Source organism: Gossypium hirsutum, chromosome A04 (assembly GCF_007990345.1).
Source record: "Gossypium hirsutum isolate 1008001.06 chromosome A04, Gossypium_hirsutum_v2.1, whole genome shotgun sequence".
Lineage (NCBI taxonomy): Eukaryota > Viridiplantae > Streptophyta > Magnoliopsida > Malvales > Malvaceae > Gossypium > Gossypium hirsutum.
The window spans coordinates 87,079,348-87,106,741 of NC_053427.1; the positions used below are offsets into that span (position 1 = coordinate 87,079,348).

The 27,394-nt window shown below is 33.7% G+C and overlaps 2 protein-coding genes across 3 annotated transcripts; both read left to right on the top strand.

Annotated features, from left to right (window-relative positions):
- Positions 1 to 12,625: 12,625 nt before the first annotated feature.
- Positions 12,626 to 22,286, top strand: LOC107934916 (squalene monooxygenase SE1). 2 transcript variants are annotated; one of them, XM_041111682.1, is made up of 9 exons: positions 12,626 to 13,130; positions 14,355 to 14,466; positions 14,570 to 14,744; positions 15,414 to 15,582; positions 15,903 to 16,121; positions 16,208 to 16,255; positions 21,319 to 21,549; positions 21,636 to 21,914; positions 22,025 to 22,286. In XM_041111682.1, exons 1-9 carry the CDS (start codon positions 12,885 to 12,887, stop codon positions 22,151 to 22,153), a joined length of 1,608 nt encoding a protein of 535 aa, XP_040967616.1. In that variant the 5' UTR covers positions 12,626 to 12,884; the 3' UTR covers positions 22,154 to 22,286. The 2 variants fall into 2 exon arrangements, with proteins under 2 accessions (XP_040967616.1, XP_040967617.1); XM_041111683.1 differs by lacking the exon at positions 15,414 to 15,582 and having other exon boundaries at positions 12,674 to 13,130; positions 16,055 to 16,121.
- An 830-nt stretch (positions 22,287 to 23,116) lies between these two features.
- On the top strand, positions 23,117 to 26,822 carry LOC107944417 (protein trichome birefringence-like 13). The gene is made up of 6 exons (XM_041111684.1): positions 23,117 to 23,799; positions 23,877 to 24,054; positions 24,154 to 24,294; positions 25,969 to 26,089; positions 26,176 to 26,310; positions 26,401 to 26,822. Exons 1-6 carry the CDS (start codon positions 23,385 to 23,387, stop codon positions 26,656 to 26,658), a joined length of 1,248 nt encoding a protein of 415 aa, XP_040967618.1. The 5' UTR covers positions 23,117 to 23,384; the 3' UTR covers positions 26,659 to 26,822.
- Positions 26,823 to 27,394: the final 572 nt, after the last annotated feature.

Here is a 27,394-nt window from a genome sequence, read left to right on the forward strand (position 1 = left end):
AAAAAAAAGTAAAGTTTTTTTTTTTGGTTTAAATGATGATGATGAAAGAGTGTGTTTGGTGGAGTGAGGTGTGCATTATCCCTAAATGGGAGATTTGCTAGATTACTCATTCTCCTTTGCAACTCTATTCGACCAGGCCCCATTTTTTGTTTTCTTTTGTTTTTTTTAATTTAGCTCTTAGATTTCGTTTGGGTTACATCTGGGTCCTTCGAAACACTGCGCATAAAAGGCTAGGAATATTTTCCAGCTAGTCCCTCGTTGTTTCAGCGTGATTCATTTCGATCCTTGATGGCCTTCTTTTCATTATTTACAATATGAGTCCCTCTTCCCTTACATGTATCTCATTTTAGCTCAAATTCTAACTTTTTAATTTATCCCTTAAAGTTCATTTCTTTTTTTTATTTTCGGTTCCTTGACCATTTAATCTTGTTTATTTTTCATTTTTTTATTATTTTCAATATTCTGGTTTTATTTTTTTTTTCTTTAGTGTTTTATTTACTTACTCTTTTTAAATTCAACCCCTTATATTTTATTTTATTTTTATATTTATTAATTTACCTATATTTTACGCCTTAGACTTCATTTTTTTATGTTAATTCAAATTCTTTTAGTTTCCATTTTTGTTTTTTTTTTATTTTTATTTCACCATTGTTTTGTACTATTCTTTTGCCTTTATTTTTACATTCATGGCTTATTACAACTGCTCATTGTATTATTACTATTAATATCATTATCACGTTGTCATTTTTGCTCCATCAATATTATTTTTGTCTTATTTGTTCTATTTATTTTATTTTCTGTTTATAATTTCAAACTAAATTGTTTTATTTATTATCTTGTTCATCTACTTATTTCTTTATTCCTTTAACTTTTTATACTAAAAAGTTCATTTATTTATGTTTTTTAGATGCTCTTTGATTTTACTATTATTATTATTATTATTCCTAATATATATTTCATGTATACACATTTAAATATTATATCATACCCCATATTATGCATACATATTAACATTATACCGTATATGTATTTTTTATAAATATTATATTTATATATTTTTTATATATTATATATTGTGTACATGCTTTGAGTACTATCATGTGTTCATTTTGATATATGTATATATCTATGTAATATCATTAATATCTTTTTTATTATTTTTTAGCATGTATATACTATGTAAATATTTCAAAGATTGCATTTTTATTATGTATATATTTTTAATGCGGGTACATTTTTATATTACGTGTATATATCTTTTAATATTGCATTTTTATTGTTATGCATATACCTTAATACTGCATCATTTATACATTATTATTTCTCATACTATCTTATGTTCATGTTTTTTTTTAAACTATGTCATGTATATACAAGTACTATATATCTATTTATATAGTTATTAATAGTTGTTTTTTTTATGATTATTTCTAATATGTATGTATTGTGTATTTACCTCTAATACTATATATATTATATATTCTTACCATTATCTTTGCTATATTTATTATTATTATTAATCTTTATTATTTGACATATTATTGTTATCACTTTTTTCTTTCTTACTATCATTGCATTATTATTATTATTAATTATTATTATTATTATTATTATTATTATTGTTGTTGTTGTTGTTGTTGTTGTTGTTGTTGTTATTATTATTTTTATCATTGTTTGTGTTATTTATTTATTTACATATATATCATTTACTTAAGTTTTTATTTTACTTTTCGTTATATTTGATCTGTGATTATTTCGCGTGTTAGCTAATTTTTGTTATTCTCGTCTCTTATTTTATTTTATATTAATGCATCTATTATGCTCATGTATATTATCCCGTTTTTATTTTATTTCGATTTACAAATATCACTTTATGATTTCTAATTCTCTAAATCTAATTCAAGTTAAATTAGTGTATTCCAAGCTGGTTTATAATTATTCGTTTAAAAATTCTTTAAAACGGAGACGATGTTCGATGTTTAGCAATTCGGGGAATCGTGCCCTATCATGCTGGGTTGTAATTTCTTGTTTGCCCAAAATAATCGGATGTCTCTTTAGAATTTCGTTCATGTTTTCTAAAAAAATTTTAAAACGAAGGAAATGTTTGACGTTCGGCAATTCGGGGAAACGTGCCCTATCGTGCTGGGTTGTAATTTCTCGTTTGTGCAAAATAATCGAATATCCCTTTAAATTTCATTCACGTTTTCTGAAGCGAGACAATGTTCAACGTTTGGAAATTCGAAGAACCGTGCCCTACCGTGTTGGGTTTCGATTCTCTCGTTGGACTAAATAATTGGGCATCCTTTTGCGGTTTTCAACATATAAATTTTTGAAGTCAAAATTCATCATGTTTTCGAGGGCTTAAAGGATCATGTCCTATCGTGTTGGATGTGATGCTATATTCCTCTTAGGCAATAGAATTTTGATGACTAACTTGAGTTACTCAAATGTTATCAAAAAGGAATCACATTTCAAAAGCATTTTTTAAAACTTAGACATAAGGACAGTACTTAATCGATTTGGTACCAATTTTGGACGTAATGAGGGTGCTAATCCTTCCTCACACGTAACCGACTCCCGAACCTTTTTTCTCAAAATTTCGTAGACCAAAATCATTGTTTTAGTAAACCAAAATGTTTTATTAAAACAACCCAAATTTCTAGGTGATCCGATCACACCTAAACAAGAAAAGATTGATGGTGACTCCATTTTCGCTTTCCGAAAAGTCGATCCATCATTTTTAAATAAAAAAACGAAAAAAATGGTTTCGACAGTGAGCATAGGAAGTGAAAGGAGCGAAAAACGGGCCAAAATTGGACAAAAAAAGCTGTTTTCTGGATCCAAACAGCCTGAGCATTTTTCACACGGGCTGGGCACATGCCCATGTGCCAGCCCGTGTCGATATCGCTCCCTGTTTCCCAAACACACAGAAAAACCCAATTTTTAGGCTTTCTGAGCATTCTAAAGTCTATAAATACCTACTAGAAGAGGACCTAATGGGGCACGCAGAGAAGAATGAAGAAAAGACTCGAAGAACGCCACTAGATTCATTTCAGAAGCGGATCTCCTTCAAGATTAAAGATCTTCATTTAATTTCTTTAGAAGTTTTATTGGGTTTCTTTATGTCTTGTTGTTTTCCTAACTTTGAGATGATGTTATTCCAGATTATGAACAAAATTCCCTAGATACCTAAGGAAGATGAAACCTATATGAATCTCATTATTTGATTTCTGAATTACATGATAAATACTTGATTCTTGGTCTCAATTATGTATGTTTATTTCATGTTTTAATATTTTCAGAATATTAATTCATGCTTAATGTGCTTATTTCAGTGGAGCAAAAGTCCCTATTTAAGAGTAGATCTGGTATAATTAAGTGGAGTTGCATGCAATCCTAGAAATAGGACGACATAAATCTACTGGATTAGAGTCAAATCTAATAGTAGATTCCATAGATCGAGCTAATGCGACAATAGGGGTTTTAAATTAGAAAGAGATTTCAATTAATCAACCTAGAGTTAGTTGTTTTTACTCTCAAAAGAGATATTAACATAATTTAGGAATTTCTACGGATCAAGGCGCAAGTGAATAAATCGTTTAATTCAAATTCAGAATAATAAGTGAAGTCTAAGTGGATTTTTTCCTGGGTATTGCCTATCTCATTGGTTTTATTTGATTATTTTTCCTAATTCATTCTCTGTTGCGTTCTTAATAATTAGTTTACTTAATTTTAGATTAAAAACAATTCCTTCAATTTATCGACTAGATAATAGAAAAATAATAAGTACTAGTACTTTTAGTCCTCGTGGATACGATATTCCTGACTCACCATAGTTATACTATTATTCGATAGGTGCGCTTATCTTTGTTGTAATTTTAGTTAGTTTAGTGACCATCATTAATTCGTGCTATGGATTCTCCTATTATATTTGACTATAACCCGATAGATTTATGTTGAGAATAAGGTATTGATGAAAATAGGAATCTAAATCAGACAAAATGGGAAGAGCTTGATGAAAAGGCTTTGTCTGCTGTAGCGACGTAAAAAAAATTATTGGTTTGGGGTCGCTAATTGTGGCGATTTAGTTAAAGTTTGAAAAACTGAAGTTTGATTTTGAAGTAAATAGGGAGTCGCCACCGATCCTTTTTCCTAGGTGTGATCAAACACCTATTAGATCTCTTATTAAAACAAATAAAGGTTGAGTTTAGGTCTACGTTAAAATCCAGAGAAAAATTTGGGTTCGGGAGTCGGTTACGCGCGAGGAAGGTATTAGCACCCTCGCGACGCCCAAAATTGGTATCTTATAAACAAGTGTTGTCTTAATTTTCAAAATACGAGTTCAATGTAAGATTTAATCGTGATCCGATTGAAAAGATGAGAAATTTTAGTTTTTCGATTTTTTAGAAAGGTAGTTCCATCTTTAACACGAGTCAACAAATTTCATCCAACATAGCGATGAAATCTATGGCTTAATGTTAAATCGGTACATTGCCTCATTTATTAAAATTAATTAGAAAACAAGAACATGATTTTCGAAGTAATGCAAAGCAATATTGATAAAAATAAATAAATGAAAGAATATATTGAAGCAAATAATAAATGTGATAATAATTTTAAAAAATGATAAAAATGTGTGCGATATTAAACGTAATAATAGTATCAAACACGAAATAAAAACAATGAATATATATAAACATATAATAATAAATGAAGTAACGTAAACATAATATTAAAAATACTAATGGTGCTATATATATATATATTAAAGTATGTGTAATGATAAGAGTGAAAAGTGTATACATAGTAATACTAAAATACATACGTAATATATACCTACATAATATATAAAAATGAACATATGCAAGATACATTATAAATACTAATAACATAAAAATTATATACATTAACAATACTACACAAATATATACATATATTTTAAAACAAATACTTAGTAATATTAGAATAAAATAATAAGTAGAAGGATATATGAAAATAATACTATTTATAAAATATATATATATGCATAATAAAATACGTATACTAATATTAATAATAAATATACTAGGAATAAAAATAAATAAAATAATAGTATATATATGATGTGGTATTAAAAAGAGATATATATATGTAATATTATTCAAGAAGATATGAAAAATAAAAATATACAAATAATATGGCATTAGAGGTATATACATAACATATATAAAAATGCAATATTTAAAGATACATACACACAATATATATAAAATGTTAAAATATTTACATAGTATATACATATTAAAAATAATGCTAAAAGACAACTCTTAATATTAATACATGACTACATACATATATATTAAAGATATACACACAAAATAGAACACATACTAACATTGATAAGAACATATACAAGAACTAGTATAAAACGTATAAGTAATAATACTAAAGATATATACATATAACAAAGTATTCACTATATTAACAATGATAATAATAATGGTTTTAAAATACAAAAAAAATAATAAAATATAATAAAAATAATGAAGTAATTAAAAACCATACTATATATATATAATAAAAATAAAGTAATAAAAGATAATACTATATATATACATGTACGTAATATATGTATATTAGAAATAATAATAGGAGTTATAATAATAATATAAATATCATATACGTAAAAAAAAATAATAACAATAGATAACGTAATAATAAAAAATGAATGACAAAATTAATTATTAAAATGTCAAAATGATAGAAAGGATTGAATCGATAACAAAATAGAAAGTTCGGGATAGATTTTAAAATATAAAACAAAAGAGGAGTGCTTATTTGAACACGCACAGAACCATGGGGGATCAAAAGCACAATATTTCAGATTATTAAAACGCTGCGCAGTAGGGGGGCTAATTTGAAAAACGCAAAAAATTATGGGGTCAAATTAAAAACAAATAAAAATCTAATTGTCGAAGTTTGGAAAAGTGGAAGGGCTAAAAGTGCAATTAGACCCTTCCGCAAAAACACGGGGATCCTTGGAGCGGGTCGGGTCAACGTGCGGGTCGGCGCCTAAACGACGCCGTTTTGGGGCATTTTACACTTGAATTAAACGACGTCGTTTTGTAATGTTATAAAAGCAAAATTTTTTACAAAAATTCCATTTTTTTTTGTTTCTAAAAAAAAACAGTTTGAGAGCTCTCCCCTCCCCTCAGCCTTTGCGATTTCAAGTGAGGTTCCGGCGTCCTCCTTCGCCGCTGACGACCGACGCCGACCACCGTACACGGTGGCCGAAAAGGTAAAAAAATCTATTTTTTTGTTTGTTTTTATTTTATATATATTTATGGTAGATTTAAAAATGTATGCTATGTATCCCAAAAAAACAGATTTAAAATAATAAAATCACCTTTATTCACGAATCTGATTCTGTTTCGATGTTCAAATGCCTTGATTTGCTGCTTTCGTATTTGTGAAATTATTGTTTCTAATTTTGGTAGTTGAAATCTAATGTTTTCATTCCCCTTAAACTGCTTTACATTCGGCTCTTTATAGCCCATATTTTTATAAGCTTTTTTTTTCTCTGCCATTTCTGTCTCTTCTCTTTACTGTCTTGCAGGTGTAAAGGGTGGTGGATGTGATGGGGCGGTGCTGCAGTGGGCAGGTGGCTGGTGGCTAGTGGCCAGTGGAGTGGTTGGGTGGGGAGGCTAATTCGGCGCCGAATGCTAGGGTTAGGTGTTTTCTGTTTTGGGTTTGAGGTTTCAAGTGGGTTTGGGTAATTGGGCTTTGTAAGTTGGGTTAGTGGGTTAGTTTGTTTGTAATGGGTATTGGGCTTGATGGGTTAAGGTTGTAAACGGGCCTTTTGTAATGGTAGGCTAAAATTGGCCTACAACATCTGCAATTCAGTTGTGCCTCGCAAATAGGGTATTGCAGAACGTATTGATGAAAGAAAACCTCATCCGCCTTGTGGAAAAGGTTAGAAACTCTTTATGCGACTAAGTCTCTGACTAACCGTTTAGTGTTAAAACAACGTTTATTTACGTTTCTCATGAATGAAGGTAAGTTTCTTAGAGATTACATTAGTCAATTTATTACTTTTTTGATTGATTTAAAAAATGTTGAGGTTAAGATTGACGATGAAGATCAAGCTATACTATTATTGTGTTTTTTACCCTCTTTATATAAGTCTTTCAAGGGGACCCTGATTTATGGCAAAGACAAACTTTCGTTTGAAAATGTGAAGGGTCCTTTGTTGAGTAAAGACAAACTTGATAATAAGTTTGGTTCGGATAATAAGGCAGACAGGCAAGCTTCATTTTTGGTAGCATCAAAAAAGCGAGACAAAAGTTGTCACTACTATAAGAAGTTAGGTCACATCAAAGTAGATTGTTATAAAGCAAAATAAAATGGTTGTTGAGAGTAATAAGGAAGATGTAGCTGGTGCTAATTTGGCCAATGAAAGTGGTGATGATTTCTTGTCAGTGTCAACAAGCGATAGCTTCGTGCTTACGTCTAAGTGGATCCTAGATTTGGGATGTTCTTTCCACATGTGTCCCAATAGAGAATAGTTCTCCATATACAATTTAGTTGAAGGTGGAGTTGTGCACATGGGAAACAATTCATCCAATAAGGTAATTGGTATTGGTACTGTTAAAATTAAGATGCACGATAAGATGATTAGGACACTCTTAGATGTCAGGTTAGTACCTGATTTACAAAAGAATCTCATCTCATTGAGTATTTTAGACTCGAAAGGTTGCAAAATCAACATCGAGTCAAGCGGCATTAAGGTGTCTCGTATGCTCTCGTTTTGTTAAAAAGTAAAAGGATCAGCAGTCTTTATATTCTGGAAGGTTCTACAGTGATCGATGAAACCGGACATCTCTCATTCATTACGGAGTCAAAGTCAACTCATTTGGGGCGGAGACAACTTGGTCATAGGAGGGAAAATTATATGACCATTTCGTTGAAGAGAGATTCTCTTTTGGATGAAAGTTTTGAAAAATTAGAGCTTTTGAAAAATTAGGGCAGTGTGTTTATGAAAATCAGACCCGAGTTAGTTTTGATTTGGCAGTGCACAAGTCGAAGGCTAAAAGTCTTTCAGCTTCTAAGCACAGATTTGACTCAATTAATTCCCTGCATAGTTTAAGATAGGCCCGTGGCGGACTTTGGCAAAGATGGCATTGTGGAAATACAAGTCAATATGGAGATTTGTTAAGTATGCCTCATATTTCAGTCAAATTTGAGAAATAATCTTTATTTGTTTCAGTCGAACTTTGATTAGTCTAGATTATTTTTTTTATTTGACCTACGAATTTAGCCTATAAATAGCCTCTCTTACAACCTTAGAAAATACACTCATAAAAGATTAGGACTCATAACACTTTTGGAGAATTTTGTGCTTATGTGGGTTCTTTGTTTTCGAGATTCGAGGTTTAATTTTTATCTCCATCTTTTGTACTCTTTTTTATTTTGTCATTATAGTAAAATTATTTTTACCCATGGTTTTTTATCGTCTTTGGGGGTTTCCATGTTAAATTTCAGTGTTCAATTTCTTAATTTCCTCCGCTATTTTTTACTTGTTCATTACTTAATCGGGTTGATCCTCAACAAAAGCTTATACAAATAAAACTTTGTTGAAGATTAGATAAAAAATCCAAGACAATTACCTTTCTTGTTAAACCACTAGCATTTCTTCTGATCACTGCACAAATATGGGGAAGCAACCACTCTAGTTGTAGTGGTTGTTGTTGCAACATGAAAGTTGGGATGATTTGCACGTCGTTTAAAAATGGTGTATAAAAGACTAATGCATTTTGGCACAACTTTAGCGTATATCCTAAAGCCCCATTTCTCTTGTGATGGAGAGGGCTTTTCTAGATGATGGGGTGCTTTTATATGGGTGACTTGAGCAGAAGCGTCCATCCAGATTTCACACAAACTTACAATTGAGTAAACAAAGTTGAATCGTGACACATTACGAGCTTAAGTATATTATTCGATAGAAATTTTTTAGCTAACTAAATAGTAAAAGCAGCAGTAAGTATTTCTAAAAGGATTTTTTATCTTTGATGAATCATCACCAAAGATTATTGTAAATGCCCAAATTTGCCAGGCCCACTAAATAAAAAAATACAAACCAAAAATAAAAATAATAAATAATAAATCCATTAAAGTCCAAAGTCCATTTACAAGGCCTAAAAGCCCAAAATTTACAAACCCAAATAATACAAAACCCTAAAGCCCAAATGGCCCACAACCTAAACTATTTCCAGTAAAACAAAAAAACCTAGCTGCCGCTGCTCTTGTGTCGCTCGAGGAACCTCGTCCCGAGGCCTGACGCCCCTGCCGTCATTGCACCAAAACAGCAAAGGTAGCCCTTCTATCCTCTCAATTGATAGCGCGCCGGTACCTACAAAAAGAACAAAAAATGACAACAACAACAAAGGAATAGCGCAGCAGAAACAGTAGAAACATTAGAAAAATTAAAATCTAATGTATTATTCGGCTATAAAAGCCAAATTCACCATGTATTCTAAAAAAAAGAACATGAAATTGAATACAAAAAAAAAGAGAGAAAATTGAATACAAAGGATACAGATTCAAAAAGATGATTTTTTTTTTGTTTTTAATCTTTTATTTTTTATAAAAAATAAGAAATAAGATAAAAATTTACCTAGGATATTTTGTCTCCCTCCGTCATTGGAAGCCCTTTCCGGTGTCGAGAACCTAGAACCTATTAAGGTTCAGCGCAACGGTTTTGAGGGATATCAAAAGTTTTTGGTGTTTTTTACTTTTTTTGAAATAGAGGGGTCAAAAAGGGGTCTAAAACTATTTTTTGGGGTTCTCCGACCATCGTGTATGACGGCACCATCGCCGGTGACCAGTGACTGCCACAGTGGCCGATATCTGGAGCCATAGCCGAATTCTGGGCTTTGCCCAGAGAGAAATAGAAAGAATAAACTTTTATTTTCTAAAGCATGGAACAAATGATTTTTTTTCTCAAAATTTTTGCTTAAATAGCCTAATGAAACAACGCCGTTTCACTCAGCCCCCCAAACGCCCAAAACGGCGTTGTTTGGGGGGCTGACCTGATTACCTGACCCAATAACCTCAGGATCCACATGTTTTTGTGACTAGAGTATAATTGAAACCCTAGTCCTTTCGCTTTTTAGGCGGTTTCCAATCCTGTCCTATTTTTTTCTTTTTTTAAATTTTACCATTTAATTTTGTCTTTTTCCATTTTGGTCCATTTTGAAATAGGATAATTTCCCATTTAATCCCTATTTCTTTTCACGCATTTTATTTTGATCCTTATTTCTGTTTTATTAGTTTTTATTTACAATTTATACTCCCTAATTTTATTCTAATTTCAATTTAATCCTTAGTTTATTTAACTTCAATCCCTTTTACAAGCTATTTTATTTTATTATTTACTTATTTATTTATTTAATTTTGAGTCTTTCATAAATTTTTTATTTTATTATTATTCATTTATTTATTTATTATTGCAATTTTAGCTTTTCATGAGATTTATTTATTTTATTTTATTATTATTTGTTCATTTATTATTGAAATTTTAGCCTTTCATGAATCTTTTTATTTTTACTTATTTACTTATTTTTATAATTTATACCCTTAATTTCATTTTAATTCCAATTGACTCCTTTATTTATTTAATTTCAACTTTTCATTTTTATTATTTTATTATTTATTTATTATTTATTTGACCTTTATTTTATTTTCATAATGTTTGATTCCATCTTATTACACATTATTATTATTATTATTATTTATGTTAATATTATAATTATTGTTATTATTATTAAATTGTTATTTTTTATTTAGTTATTCTATCATCATTATAGTCCATTATCATTATTTACTAGCATAATATTTTCGTTTTAATGATTTATCCATTTGTTATGTCATCTTTTTTATTCGTTATTTTATATTGTGCTAATACTTGTGCTAAGTGTTACATTCAAACATATTTGTCCATTTTTACACCATACCCGAATAAACTAAAATACTAATTTAAGTGTCACGTTAACTTTTGCGCGATGCATAAAAGAAATTTTAAAAATTAAGGCAATGTTTCGTATTTCGGGATTTGAGAAGTCGTACCCTGACTTACAGGGTTTCGATTTTCTTGTTGAACCTAGATGATTGAATATCCTTTTAAAATTAAGATACGTGAGATTTAATATAAAAAAATAAAAGGCAAGCTTATTTTTGAGAATTCGAGACGTCGCGTCTTAACTTACGGGATGTAATCTTTTGTTATCTCGAGATAAGAAAACCTTTTACATATGTTTTGATCTATTTAAGGGATTTTACTAAAAATATATATATTAATACAAAGAGGGATTATATTTTAAATTCTTCAAATTTTTAATTTTTGACACTAAGACATCAAGTAATCAACTAGGTACCAATTTTGGGCGTTATGAGTGTGCTAATCCTTCCTCTTGCGTAACTGACTCCCAAACCCATTTTCTGAATTTTTGTAGACTGAAAAACATTGTTTTAATAAATTAAACATTTTATTAAAAAGATCAAGTTTTGAGGTAATCCGATCACACTTCGTATAAAAAGGATTGGTGGCGACTCTCATTTTTATTTTCAAAATAAAAAAGTCGATTTCAAAAAATAGTTTCGAAAATGATGATCACCTTTAAAACCGATATGGAAAATTTTCTCATGTGCTCCAAGCTTACACTCTCCATGTGCGAATTGCAGAACGCCCCACATTTAGTACTGGTTGCTTCTTAAGTTTAGGGCCTTGCCCCTTTTTACTCCCACAAAATAAATAATTTAATTTGTCTTTTTTCCCTCTTTTTTTTTCTTTTTGCAATAATAATGCATCCTTTTTTTCCATAACGTGTGGTGGATGTACTTCAGTCATCAATCATAGTTTTTTTTTAAAGGAATGTTTTCTTCATTTCATTAATCATTTAGAGCATAAGCAATTAGAACTTCAAGGAAAAAAAAGAGGGTATTCTTCCATCCACATAACATCATCACTGTATTGCAAAAATTCCTTAGATTTCATACTTGCCAATGCTTCTGTATTTTTCCGAAATTAACTTGTAATGCACCAAAAGAAATCGTCTATCACTACTTTTAGTTAAATTTAAATGACATACGAAAGGACACAAAAATTAATTGCTTATTATCTATATTTATGGTATATATAGTATAATGTTGGCGTAAACTCGAGTTAAGCAACGAATAAAAATAAATAGAGAAAAATCACATACAAATTTTTATGTGAAAAAAATTCCTTTTAAAAGGATAAAAAATTACGGATAAAAAAAAACTTCACTAAAAGGGTAAATAATTGAATAGGAGTACAAGATAGAGAAAAAAAAGACAAACTTGAACCCAAAAATACAAAGTTATTCCAAAATTCCCACAAAACTCTTTCTTAATTATGTTTTTAAATTGATCTCTCTAGTGTTGTTCAAAGTCATATTTATATGTTGAAACTCGTATGAAAATATGACTAAAATATCCTCAAAATAATTAGAACTAAACTAGAAAAAGATAGCAAAGTTTAACTAGAAGATGAAACTCGATTTAGTAGAGAACACGTCGCCACATCGTGACCCTCATCAAAACCTTGTCTCTTCCTCATCCTGACATCAATCCTATTTCATCTAAAATGCGAGACACAGTCCACATATAATAATACTAATATCATATTTAAGATTTTATGAGGTATAGATGAGAGGGCTCACAATAATTTAAAATGTTTGGTATGTATTGTAAACATGATTAAATATTATGCACATATTGAAATATCTTATTTGTCAATTGTGGTGATTATTATATGCCATTGCACGCTTTTCTTCTATAAATGATATTCTTCTTGATTTTTCCTTCCGTACATTGTTCTTAAATCAATGGCTGAGCAGTACATGGTTGGAGTAATTGGAGGTGTTATAGCCTCTCTTTTGGGGTTTGTTTTCTTGTACTGCAATTCCCTAATCAGATTTAGGGGACAGAGGAAGCTAAACAGAGCAGCTTCAATGGAGTTTCCAAAGAAAAACAGTGTAAACAAAACTGGAAGTGAGGGTGTTGGCACTGCGGATATTATCATAGTCGGCGCCGGTGTTGCCGGTGCTGCTCTTGCCTATTCTCTTGGAAAGGTCTCATAATTTCTAATTTTTTCTTTATTTTGTTCTACCATAGTTTAATCATCTTATTTTCCTCTTCTAGCATATAACAATTACTAATTCTTTTAGTAAAATTATCATGGAGGTTCTTAGTAAATTTCTTGTACTAGGATCAGATTACATTTTGTTTCTTTTACTCAAAAAATGGGTAAATTAGTTCTTGTATGTTAGATTAAATAGAAAATTGGTATTAATTGTTAAAAATTTCATTCATTTCTACTGTTAAAAATTGGTGCAACTGACCAGACAATTACACATAGTGTATCATGTGTACCTCATGCTAACTTATAGGGATCGATTTTAAATTGTAGAGATGGATAGAATTTTTAACTGAGAACCAGTTTACTTTTTAATATAATGGGACTAATTTACTATTTTTTAGGTAGAGGAATAAAATGCAATCCAATTCTTAGTACAATGGCCTCCATGATACTTTTACCAAATTTTTTTAAAAAGAACAATTGCTAATTAAGTTCTTATTTTATTATTATTGGTTGAAGTGTTACATGGTAAGATAATATTTCAACAACTTAATTTAAATTCACGTGGATTTGTGTTGATTTTTTATAATAAATTCAAATTTTAATTTGATGGTAAAATGACATAAATGCTGTTTGAAATTTGATTTAGAGTATTGGCTTGAACCGAATTTTATAATTTTTATATTTTTATTTTTAATAATTTATTTGATTTAAATAAAATGAACGAATTAAATCAAAAATTAATGATTTAATCAATTTAATTATCGATTCGATTCAAAAATATATATTTGACTCTTTTTAATTGATAACTGTGTAATACCAATTAGTAGTTAAAAAAATATAAAATCTATTTTGACAGTCCAATTTGATTTTATTTAATATAAATGCATATAAATATCTGAATTATTGTCATGTATACTGCCAGTGAAATTAAAAAAAATCATAAGCAAGTTAAAAAAGATTTTGTATGTCCTTTATTTAAATATATGCTCAAAGTAGTTATAGTGTGGAATCAAGCTTGTAAAAAGACTGGGAAAAAACACAATAAGAATTAGAAATTTATATATCTCAATTACGTATGATAAAACTCAAACTTAAGTGCTTAAGAACCCAAAATCTCTGCGCTAAGCAACAATGCCAGAATTTCATTGGCTTTCAAATTTGGATTTCAATATGATACCATATGTAACAATTCTTAACAACTTACATGTTATAGGATGGACGTCGAGTACGAGCGATAGAAAGGGACTTAAATGCGCCTAATAGAATGGCCTGTGAAAGTCTAATACCAGGGGGCTACTTAAAGTTAATTGAATTAGGCCTTGAGGGTAAACAAGAAAAATCATGGATTTAAATAGTAGATGTAATATAATGTTATAATGTTATTTCTTTATAAAATTACTTATTTTACTTCGAGTGTTGGTTCTATAGATTGTGTAGATGAGATTGGTGCGCAACGACTTTTGGGTTATACTCTATACAAGGATGGAAAGGAGGCTCACGTATCTTTTCCTTTAGAAAAGTCTCAATCTCATGTTGCAGGAAGAACATTTCATAATGGTCGTTTCGTTCAAAGCTTGCGGAAAAAAGTTGCATCTCTTCACAAGTACTTTCTCTCCCTCCTCTCAATCATTCTTCAATATCAACATAAGATGCCAGAACATTTTATCTTAAAGGATTTAAGTGATTTCTAGTTTGTTTTAACTCATTGCTTCTGTTTAGACCTGTCAATTGAGCTAGTCGAGTCGATTTTGGATCAAGTCAATCTAGATCGAGTCATTTGAGTTCTACAATTTTTTGCGTAAATTCGGTTTTAGAGAGTTTAGATTCTAGTCATTTCAGGTTTGGGTTAAATTCTGACTTGGACCGTTTCAGGTTTGGATTCGATTCCTTTCGGCTTTAGGTCAATAGGGCTTGAAGCTCGAGTTTTTAAGGTCAGCTCATGATAGGTTCATGTCATTTTAGGTTATAGTCACCTCGATTTTTTATATTTTCAACTTACTTGTTTGGATTATTTCGGGTTTGAGTGGTCAATTTATGTTAGAGTAAAATGAGGTTGGGTTTAGAGGGATTTATGTTGTTGACCATTTATAGTCAAATCAAGCTAAGTTAGGCTTGAATTGATCAAGTTATATTTTAGGCTTAAGTTAACATTGACAAGTTCACTTCTATTTTGTATTAACTTGTTACAACAATTTATTAGAAAGAGTACATTTGAAATTATACTTTTTCTTTAGAAGCTCCAATTTGATGCTTTGATGTTATGATAATGTAGCGTAAGTTTAGAACAAGGGACAGTAACATCTCTGATTGAAGAAAATGGTATTGTCAAAGGAGTGCAGTATAAAAGTGAGAGTGGTCAAGTGTTGACAGCTGACGCTTCTCTCACAATTATATGCGATGGTTGTTTCTCAAATTTGAGACGCTCTCTTTGCTCTCCTAAGGTGAAAATGCTTAGGAATTCTTGTTAAATTTGTTCAATTATGGTTTCCGTCTCTCTGTTATGCTAAGATTTTATATTTAATCATTCTACTTTATTTTTATTTAATTTAAATCCATTTATTTTATAATGTTAATGTATGTCTAAATTGATAATATTATTAGTTGCTTTTTATTACAAATGATACCTACTAATAACATTGAGAGATCATTTTTTTCCAAATTAAAGCAAAGAGATTAAATTTTAATTTTAGGATGATAGAGGGACTAAATCCTAAATTCTATGCTTTGAGAAAATATATAAAGGTCTTTATTATTTTTGCAGGTTGATATACCCTCTTATTTTGTTGGTTTTATACTGACGAACTGTAACCTACCAATTAAAAATTATGGAGCTATTATAGTAGCACACCCTTCACCAATCGTATTCTCTCCCATTAGCAGCACTGAAATTCGTTGCATGGTGAATGTTCCTAGTGAACAGGTACCTTCAGTTTCCAATGGTGAAATGGCATGTTACTTGAAAACTCAGGTGGCTCCCAAGGTATATTTAGATCTTTCTTTTATTCATTCATTAGGGGAATTTGGCTTAATTTATGGACTAACTGTATGGCTTATAATACGCTTCAGGTTCTTCCTGAATTGTACGATTCCTTTATATCTGCAATAGAGAAGAAGGTGTTGGAACAATGGCAGCAGCAAACATCAAAACAAAGTTGCAACTCAGTGTTTGCAAGACTGAAGCAAGAAGAATCGAGGCAAAGCAAAGCAAAAATTTGGTCAAAAATCAAAATACTCAGCAATGTTGTGACTGAACACACATCATTTTTCATTCAACTTGAAATATATAAAAGAGTTACATTGTACATTGACAGTTACCTAATGTATTTAACTGCCCCAACTAATACAAACCTAATCACTAGCCAAAAAATAATCAAACATAGCTGACCAATCAGCCATTACATCAAAAGATCTTGTCACTAACTTAAGTTTAACTAGCATTACAAACAAACTAAAGTTGAACTGAACCAAATTACATCAAAACAAAGCAGCAAAGTTGGTTGCTTCATTCGGTTCAAAAACCATTCGTGCGCACCAAGCAAAATGAGCTAAGCTCGATAGCTGCTGGTCTCGACAGTAGCAAGCTTTTGGCTCCATGTTGCATTGCAGTCCAGCTTTCAACACTCCTCCTTGGACTGTATGCAACACATTCCAATTGCACTTCTCAAAGATTCAAATCGAGCAGCCCCTAAGGGCTTGGTCATTATGTCAGCCAATTGTGCTCCTGAGCTGCAATGCACAAGGCTGACTTCCTTTGCTTGTTCAGCCTCTCTAACAAAATGCAATTTGATCTTAAAATGCTTAGTCTTGCCATGGAACACAGGGTTCTTGGCTATTGCAACTGCAGACTGATTGTCCACCCAGATTTCAGTTGCTTCATCTTGAGTTTCATTAAGATCATAAAGCAGCTTTCTTAGCCAAATGGCCTGATTAACTGCTCCTGTTGCAGCAATGTACTCTGCTTCAGCTGTGGACTGAGCAACAGTTTGTTGCTTCTTAGAACTCCAGCAAAACATGCCCGATCCAAGTGTGAAGAAGTATCCAGAGGTACTCTTCATGTCATCGAGAGATCCTGCCCAGTCGCTGTCAGAGTAGCCTTCTAGTTTCAGTTGGTTCTGACTTTCAAACATTACACCAAAACTAGCAGTGCCCTTGATGTATCTAAGGATCCTCTTTGCTGCCTTCAAATGTGCCTCATTGCAACAATGCATAAATCTCGATAACAGGCTGACACCAAACATGATATCTGGCCTGGTTGCTGTTAGATACAACAGACAACCAACTAGGCTTCGATAGTGCCTCTCATCAACCCTCTGCTGATCACCACTGCTAGTCAGCTTTTCTCCTTGAGCCACAGGTGTGCTGACTGCTTTACAGTTATGCATGCAAAATTTGTCTAGGATCTTCAAAGCAAATGAGTGTTGGCTGATGAAGATACCTCGATCAGATTGGTGCACTTCCATGCCAAGGAAGTAAGTCATGATCCCCAAATCTGTCATCTCAAACACTTGCTGCATTTGGACCTTGAACTGATCAATGAGCTCGATTTTGCTCCCTGTCACAAGCAAATCATCCACATACAAGGAGACTATCAGCAAGGTTTCATGTTCTGACCTTTTAACATATAAAGTAGGCTCACTAAGGCTCTTTACAAATCCAAGTTTGGTCAGGTAGGCATCAACTCTGTCATACCAGGCCCTTGGTGCCTGTTTCAGGCCATAGAGGGCCTTTCTCAACTTATACACTTTGTCTTCATGTCCAACAACTTCAAAACCTTCAGGTTGCTCGATGAAGATCTCCTCCTTGAGAAAACCATTCAGGAATGCTGGTTTGACATCCAATTGGTGAACTCTCCATTGCTTCTGAGCTGCTAAAGCAAACAGCAGCTTAATTGTATCCAGTCTTGCCACTGGAGCAAAAGTTTCTAGGTAGTCAACACCATACTGCTGACTGTAGCCCTTCACCACAAGCCTGGCCTTGTGCTTGTTCAGTGAGCCATCAGCATTGTACTTGGCCCGATACACCCATTTAACTCCTATGACCCTCTTGTGTTCTGGTCTGCTCACCAACTCCCAAGTCTGATTTTTGTTGATCATTTCCAACTCAGCTTCCATAGCTTTCATCCAGCTTCTGTTCTTAGCAGCCTCTTCAAAGTCTGAGGGCTCAATCACAGCAACATTGCACCTCTGATAGACATCAGCCAAAGTTCTGGTGCCCCTCACTGGTATATCATTGACAGCATCATTACTTGGTCCTTCTTCTGCAGGTTCAGCAACCAAGTCTAACTGGTCCAATTCAGACAAGTCAGCCACAACACCATTCCAATTCCACACCTTTTCCTCATCAAACTTAACATCCCTGCTTACTAAAACCTTCTTTGCTGTAGGATCATACACTCTATAGCCCTTCTTGTTGCTGCTGTAGCCAACAAAGATTCCTGGAGTTGCTCTGCTCTCAAGCTTGGTCCTTTTCTCTACTGGAATAAGTGCATAACATACACAGCCAAACACTTTTAAGTGTGTTACCACAGGTTTGACTCCATGCCAAGCCTCAAAAGGAGTCTTATCCTTGACTGCTCTAGTTGGCAGTCTGTTGAGCAGATACACTGAGGTGTTGACTGCCTTAGCCCAAAACTGACTTGGAAGCTTGCCTTGAAACAAGAGGCACCTGGCCATGTTCAGTACAGTCCTATTCTTTCTCTCACAGACTCCATTCTGTTGAGGGGTATAGACTGTTGTGAGCTGATGGTGAATCCCAGCACTGTCACAAAGCTTCTGAAATTTCTCAGACACATATTCAGAGCCATTATCAGTCCTCAAGGCTCTAATTTTGCAGCCTGACTGATTTTCAGCATAAACCTTGAATTTGCAGAAGGCTTCAAACACTTCTGACTTTTGCTTCAAGAAGTAGACCCAGCACAACCTTGTTAAATCATCTATAAACAAGGCAAAGTACCTGTTCTCACTGATTGAAGGTGTTCTCATAGGGCCACAAATATTAGAGTGCACCAATTCGAGCTTGTCTTGAGCTCTCCAAGCACTGTCAGCAGGAAAAGGCAGTCTAGCCTGCTTACCAAGCTGACAAACCTCACAAACATTCCCACTAGCTTCAATTTTTAAAATGTCATCAACCAGACTCAGCCTATGTAACAGATCGATGGATCTAAAATTTGCATGGCCTAGTCTCCTATGCCACAAGTCAGTGCTTTCAACAAGGCTGGTGTATGCCTTTCTTTCTATTTGGCTAACATCCAGCATGAAGCACCTATCAGTCATAGAGACTGTGACTAACTCCAGACCATTCATGCCTTGAACAGTACAGCAACCATCCTTAAAAACCAATGTATAGCCCTTTTCAACTAATTGGCCTACACTAAGCAAATTCTGGTCTAAGTCAGGTACAAAAAACACATCTGAAATCAGCTTGTTACCTGAACCAGTGCTAATCAACACACTGCCCTTGCCTTTAGCCTCAATCAGCCTACCATCTCCAATTCTAATCTTCGAGTGGAAGCTTCTGTCTAGGCTTTTGAACAGCTTCTCATCTGCTGCCATATGGTGTGAGCAGCCACTGTCTAGTAGCCAATCATTGCTGGCCTTGGTTGTGCCAACAAAACAAGTTGCTGTGAACACTTGCTCCTCCTGAGCTTGAATGTCCTCAGCAGGTCTAGCTTGTTGCAGAGTAGCCTCCCTTGGTTTGCCATTGCACACCTTCTCCACATGGCCAAACTGCTTGCATTTTCTACACTGAATATCTGGCCTAAACCAGCAATACTTTTCTGAATGTGTTGTCTTCTTGCAATGAACACATGGTGGGAACACCCTTTTTGCTTCATCTCTTCCTGACTTGACCCTTCTATTGTGCCAAGGCTTCTTGCCTTTTGCACTCACACTCGAGCCTTCATTGGCTTTAGCCTGGAAAGCAGCTTCAGGATTCTCCTCCTGCCTATTTGCCCTCCTTTGCTCAAGTGCATACAGGGAATTTATCAGCTCAGACAATGAAATGGCTGATAAGTCCCTCGAGTCCTCAAGTGAAGAGATTTTAGACTCAAATTTCTCAGGGAGAGTTGTAATAACCTTTTCAACAACTCTGCTCTCTGTGAAGTCCACTCCCAAGAGCCTAATGCTGTTGACAATGGCCATTATCCTGTCTGAGTACTGCTTGATGGTCTCAGACTCCTTCATCCTCAAATTTTCAAAGTCTCTCCTGAGGTTGATTACTTGCTGTTGCCTTGTCTTATCAGTCCCCATAAACTCCTCCTTCAGCTTCTCCCAAGCCTGCTTAGGTGAGTCACAGGCCATGATGCGAGTAAATATCACATCAGAGACTCCATTTTGCAAGCAGGCCATAGCCTTATGCTTCTTGGCTCGCTCCTCAGTATGTTGCCTCATCTGTGCAATGGTGGGATTGGCTCTCAATGGAGGTGGTTCAGCATCATTCTCAATCACACTCCAAAGATCATGTGCCTGGAGATAAGTCTTCATTTTAACTATCCAAATATGATAGTTTTCTCCAGTGAACACTGGTGGAGGTGGTGGAGTGAAACTCATTCTGCTAAACTGATTTTAAATGCTTCAATCTTACCAAATTTTGAACTTGTTGTTGGTTTTGATTCGAACACAACAGATTGCATACAAAGGCCCCTCAAAGACTCGGGCTCATGATACCATTTGTTGGAACAATGGCAGCAGCAAACATCAAAACAAAGTTGCAACTCAGTGTTTGCAAGACTGAAGCAAGAAGAATCGAGGCAAAGCAAAGCAAAAATTTGGTCAAAAATCAAAATACTCAGCAATGTTGTGACTGAACACACATCATTTTTCATTCAACTTGAAATATATAAAAGAGTTACATTGTACATTGACAGTTACCTAATGTATTTAACTGCCCCAACTAATACAAACCTAATCACTAGCCAAAAAATAATCAAACATAGCTGACCAATCAGCCATTACATCAAAAGATCTTGTCACTAACTTAAGTTTAACTAGCATTACAAACAAACTAAAGTTGAACTGAACCAAATTACATCAAAACAAAGCAGCAAAGTTGGTTGCTTCATTCGGTTCAAAAACCATTCGTACGCACCAAGCAAAATGAGCTAAGCTCGATAGCTGCTGGTCTCGACAGTAGCAAGCTTTTGGCTCCATGTTGCATTGCAGTCCAGCTTTCAACAGAAGGGTAACATAAGAATATCGCCGAATAAAATCATGGCTGCTGCTCCACACCTGACTCCTGGTGCGCTTTTGATTGGAGATGCACTCAACATGCGGCACGCTATAACCGGAGGGGGAATGACTGTTGCTCTGTCTGATGTTGTAATACTTAGGGATCTTATAAGACCCTTGCATGATCTATCCGATGCATTCACCGTTTCCAAATATCTCGAATCTTTTTATACTCTGAGGAAGGTATTGTGGTTTGATGTTTTATATGCATTTTGAAAGTGAATGGCAATGATGAAAAAGGTATAATTTTTCCCTTTAACTACATGCAGCCAATGTCATCTACAATAAATATACTGGCTAATGTCCTACAGAAAATATTCAGTGCCTCGTCCAATCCTGCAATGGAGAATCTGCAGCACACCTTTTTGGGGTATATGAGACTTGGAGGGATGTTTTCATATGGAGCATCCGCTATGCTCTGTGGTTTATGCCCTCGTCCATTAAGCTTAGCCTTTCATTTCTTATTCATTGCAATGTATGGCGTTGGCCGGTTGTTACTTCCATTTCCTTCTCCCAAACGCTTGTGGGATGGGGCTAAATTGCTTTGGGTCAGTATCTTTACCAAACATTTATATATTAACATGATATAAATATATAAGATCTTAAATATAATTATGATATAGAATCATATTAATAAAAATATTTTCATGTTTTTCAGGTGGCATCAAGTATTCTTCTCCCCTACATATACTCTGAAGGAATCAGACAAATGTTTTTCCCTCTAACTGTGCCAGCATATTATAGAACTCCCCCTAAAAAAAGTCCCAAAAAAAGCTTCATGCATTAATTAGCATTTGTTGGAACAATTCTATGTTCTTAACAAGATCTCATATCTGTTACTATCATTCTTAAGTATGCTGGATAATCTTTTGTATGTGTGATGTTTAAAATGGTAAATAAATGAGGTAGCTTTTGCATGACTGAAACTCTAGCTATAATGTGTTTAGGTGCTTTGTTGGTGCAGTCCATGTTGAAGGTGAATTTGTAGCACTTTTATAGGAGATTTATTTTCAATAAATTTATATTGCCCAGCAAACAAAAATGAGTTACCTTTCTAAAGTCTTTTTTATCTTCCTAAATAGGAAAAAAAATCATAATTAATATTTGTTGAAAAGTATGAAACTGGTAATTTGGTGTCAGAATAAGTAGACACAAAATCGGTGAAAAACAGTTTCTATATTTAATGTGTTGATAATTTATTGAACATTTATTTGAGCTATTCTGATTATAAAGATCATATTATTTGAGGAATATTATTTTGATAATTGGATTGAGTCGAAATTTATCTAGATAATCCAGAGTATTGTATCTTCAAAGTATAATGCTAAAGAAAATTATTTTAGATCTTTTCGAATTACTTATTTGAGTTATTTTCTGTTTGATCAGTTTAAAGTTAATTGAGGTTAAAGATAGAAGGAGTTCATGTCAATGACTTTTTATAGTCAAATCAAGTTGAGTTTAAGTTCTAATTGATAAGTTAGATTTTAAGTATTGGGACTAAAGTTGATAAATGAAAGTGTTGAAGATAAATCCATAACTTTTTTACAAAGTGCAGGGACTAATAGCTCAATTTAACCATAATAATAAATAGAGAGAAAAAGCTATAAGCACCAGTTTGTTTTTCTTGAGGTAAAACATTTGAGGACATTGATGCTTCTCACTGGAACCGAGACACTCTGGCTTCTGCACCCATTAAACCCAAATTCAGAAAAGTAAAATATAAGGACTTGTTGAATTGAAATGATAAAAGAAAGAGAATTGTTTTTTTTTTCTCAGCAACCAAACAAGCTAAGGAATTTGAAAGGAAAGTGAAAAAGATATAAGCTTGAATTGAAACTAGTATTTGGCTTTTGAGTCAAAGCAGTCAAATGAAATTACTCAAATTCACCCTGTGGCACGTCATATAACATCCATGACTCTGTTTTTTACCTTCAAGTTAGATCTCGCATATGTTTTTTTCCCTTGGGGTTATCCGCTTAGCTCATTTAAGCAGCGTTTAATGGTTAACAAAGACCTCCATGGCAGCAACAAAGAAGCTTTCATCTCTTTTCCCTTTGTTGTCTCTCATTTGCTTCATCTCTTTCTTTCTTCTTCTCTCTATTTCCAGAAAAGCCTCCATTTCCTCTTCCACAACTCATCCCCAATTCCTCCGTTTTAAACCCATCGACGCCAATCCCACCACCCGATCAGACCCATCTGCAACCGGCGATTCTTCATGCGATTACTCCGATGGGTCATGGGTTTACGACCCAAATGCGGGATTTGATCGATACGACAGTAGCTGCAAGGAGATATTCAAAGGATGGAATTGCATTTTGAACAACAAATCCAACGGTAGAGACATCATTAAGTGGCGATGGAAGCCTCGTAACTGTGATCTCCCACCGTTCGATCCCCTCCAGTTTCTTCACACTTACAGAGATACCAACATTGGTACTTCCCCCATCTCTCTGTCTCAAAGTTAGTTAATTTAAAGCAAATTAGGCCTTAATCAATATTCAACAGTGCAGGGTTTATTGGTGATTCCTTAAACAGAAACATGTTTGTATCTTTGTTTTGTACTTTGAAACGTGTGTCCAATGATGTGAAGAAATGGCGTCCTGCTGGAGCTGATCGTGGCTTTACTTTCCTTCACTATAATCTCACCATTGCTTATCATAGAACTAATCTTTTGGCACGCTATGGTAGGTAAGCTGCTTTGAATCATTTAGATAAACTCCAATTTAGTTTCTTTTTGTTTGTATTTCATGGTAGGAACTGTATTGTTATTGATTGTGTTTAATGCAGATGGTCAGCTAATGGAAATGGTGGTAAATTAGAAGCTCTTGGATATAAAGAAGGTTATAGAGTTGATGTTGATGTTCCAGAAAGCACATGGGAAAAGGCTCCAAGCTTCCATGATATACTAATCTTTAACACAGGACACTGGTTAGCCTTTTTCCCACTTCCATTAAAATGTTGTAGATCTTTTGGTGCCAATAATATTATGGTAGCATTCCTTTTTGTACGATTTTGTTGTTTTTAGCATTTGGATCCGGTTTTCATGGTAGATGAAAATGACCAGAAGTGGATTTTAATGACACGAGAACAAACTGTCAAAGTTGGACGCAGTTTTCAAATTATGTGCAAATATCAAAGCTTTTTGGCTCAAGCTGTGTAACTTGTGGTTATGTTATAATATTATGTTGGTTGATTCTTTTGTTGCCAATAGTATGGTAGAATTCCTTCACGTTCTTGTTTGTTGTTCCTAAGTTGTTTTCTAGCATTTATACCCTATTTTCATGTTGAATGAAAATGACCAAAAGTTGATTTTAATGCTGGTTTTGAGTTATATGCAATCATCAAAGCTTTTTGACTGAAGCTATGTAAGTTGAGGTTGTTTTATAATATTATGTTGATTGCTTGTTGAGGTCTTTTGGTGCCAATAGTATGGTAGCATACCTTTGTGTTCTTGTTTGTTGTTCCTAAGTTGTTTTTTAGCATTTGGATCCTATTTTCATGTTGAATGAGAACAACCAAAAGTTGATTTTAATGCGGTTTTTTAGTTATATGCAATCATCAAAGCTTTTTGGCTCAAGCTGTGGGACTTGTGGTTGTTTGTTGAGACATTCTTGGTGTCAATAGTATGGTAGTACACCTTTATGTTCTTGTTTGTTGTTCCCAAGTTGGTTTTTTGCATTTCAATCCTATTTTCATGTTGAATGAAAACAACCAAAAGTGTATCTCAACGACATGACAAATTGCCATGGTTAGATGTGGATTTCAAGTTTTATGCAATCATCAAAGCTTTTTTGGCTCAAGCTGTGTAACTTGAGGTTGTCTTATAATATTATGTTTGTTGTTTGTTGAGATCCTTTGGTGCCAATAGCATGGTAGCATACATGCCTTTATGTTCTTGTTTGTTGTTCCTAAGTTGTTTTTTACAATTTTGATTCTATTTTATGTTCAATGAAAACGACCAAAAGTTTGTTTTAATGTGGTTTTTAAGTTATAAGCAATCCTCAAAGCTTTTTGGCTCAAGCTGTGTAACTTGTGGTTGTTTTTTAATATTATGTTGATTGCTAGTTGAGGTATTTTGGTGCCAATAGTATGGTTTTTTAGCATTTCGATTCTATTTTCATGTTGAATGAAAACGACCAGAAGTGTTTCTCAACAACATAACAAATTGCCATGGTTGGATGTGTTTTTTGAGTTATATGCACTTATCAAAGCTTTGTGGCTCAAGCTGTGTAATTTGTGGTTGTTTTGTAATATTATGGTGGTTGTTTGTTGAGATCTTTTGGTGCCAATAGCCTGGTAGCATGCATGCCTTTATGTTCTTATTTTTTGTTCCTAAGTTGTTTTCTAGCATTTCGATACTATTTACATGTTGAATGAAATGACCAAAAGTGGATTTTAATGACATGACAAATTGCCGTTGTTGGATGTGGTTTTCGAGTTATATGCAACTATCAAAGCTTTTTGTCTCAAGCTATCTAACTTGTGTTATATATTTATGTTGGTCCCTGGCCACAATTTCTTGTTATTCTAGTCCATATATTTCCGTTGTTGTAATTATAGATTTCCTGACATAGATTAACCATTTTGATTGTTCTTTAATAGGTGGTGGGCTCCTTCGAAATTTGACCCAGTTAAGTCACCCATGCTTTTCTTTGAAAAGGGTCTACCTGTAATCCCTCCCATACCTCCTGATCTTGGCTTGGATAAGGTTTTAAATCACATGGTATGTTATTGCAAATGGTGTTTGCTACTATTGTTTTTACAACACTCAGCTTTCCTTCTTAGTTCTTACTGATCATCAATCGGCAGATATGGTTTGTGGAGAAAACCATGCGACCGGATGCTATTAAATTGTTTCGCACGCAATCACCAAGGCATTTTGAAGGTGGTGATTGGGACCAAGGTGGTTCTTGTAAGGGGTTACAGCCTTTGTTACCCGAACAAGTTAGTATCTTTCATTTGGCCAAAAATTTGTTCATCTGTTGGTTTGTGTCCACTCCGGACCAAGGCTGAATTGATTATATCCGTTTTCAGGTGGAAGATCTCTTCTCGTTGAAAAACAATGGGACGAATGTGGAGACAAGGCTTGTAAATCAGCACATATACAACGCCCTCAAGGGGTCTAACGTCCACATCTTAGATATTACCCGCATGAGTGAGTTCAGAGCTGATGCTCACCCTTCCACGGCCGGAGGAAAGAAACATGATGACTGCATGCATTGGTGCTTGCCGGGAGTTACAGATACATGGAATGACCTGTTTGTAACACATTTAAACAGTCTTAAAATTTGAAACTGATTGTATTATTACTAAACACATTTTTGTTCGGTACATTTTGGGTTAGGATCAGTTTGGAATTCAAGTTCGAGTCATCTCGGATTCAGGTTTGAGTCATTAGGACTGTACAAATGCCAAAGAACTGATGTTTATCTACCAAATAGTCCCAATCCCAAAGACATATGTGTACCCAACTTATCTGATTCGTTGTTATTACAACAAACAACCTAAATCGACAGCACCCCCAACCAAATCCATATTAGACAACAAATTTTAGAGTTGGCTGCCCTCAGCTCTTTCCTTGGCTTTTTTATAGAAAAGCCGACAAGCATCCATGATTAGAATCCGTAGCCGTAGCCAATGCCACAAAAGCAGCTGCATCCTCCCTGCATGTCACGTGGTGCAACCCTACTTATTTCCACTTCCGGTTTGGGCTGTTGCTGTTTTTTTGTGATTGAATAAAAGGGATTGTTGGCATTTGGTGAGGGAAGTTTCTTGAGCTTGATCTTACAATAACAGGGACAAGTAGAAGAAAGTGAGGACCTTGAAATTTCAGGGCCGAATGGACCCTTTGTTTTTTCCTTTTCTTTTTCCTAGTTTTGGTGGGAGAGTTTAGCTTCCAATATCAACTTGTGAGTTATAACTGTTCATTGTCCAGGTTACTGTCTAAGTTCATTCAAAATTTGAAAGTATTTAAATAAAAATATTAAATTCAAAAAATAGACTTTGTGCAAAGACAATAATGGATTGG

Coding starts and splice junctions, on each gene's coding strand:
- LOC107934916 (XM_041111682.1), top strand. CDS start 12,885: ATGGCTGAGCAGTACATGGTTGGAGTAATTGGAGGTGTTATAGCCTCT. Junction 13,131..14,354: donor TTGCCTATTCTCTTGGAAAG/GTCTCATAATTT, acceptor TACATGTTATAG/GATGGACGTCGAGTACGAGC. Junction 16,122..16,207: donor AAACTCAGGTGGCTCCCAAG/GTATATTTAGAT, acceptor AATACGCTTCAG/GTTCTTCCTGAATTGTACGA.
- LOC107944417 (XM_041111684.1), top strand. CDS start 23,385: ATGGCAGCAACAAAGAAGCTTTCATCTCTTTTCCCTTTGTTGTCTCTC. Junction 23,800..23,876: donor TTACAGAGATACCAACATTG/GTACTTCCCCCA, acceptor TCAACAGTGCAG/GGTTTATTGGTGATTCCTTA. Junction 26,090..26,175: donor ATAAGGTTTTAAATCACATG/GTATGTTATTGC, acceptor ATCAATCGGCAG/ATATGGTTTGTGGAGAAAAC.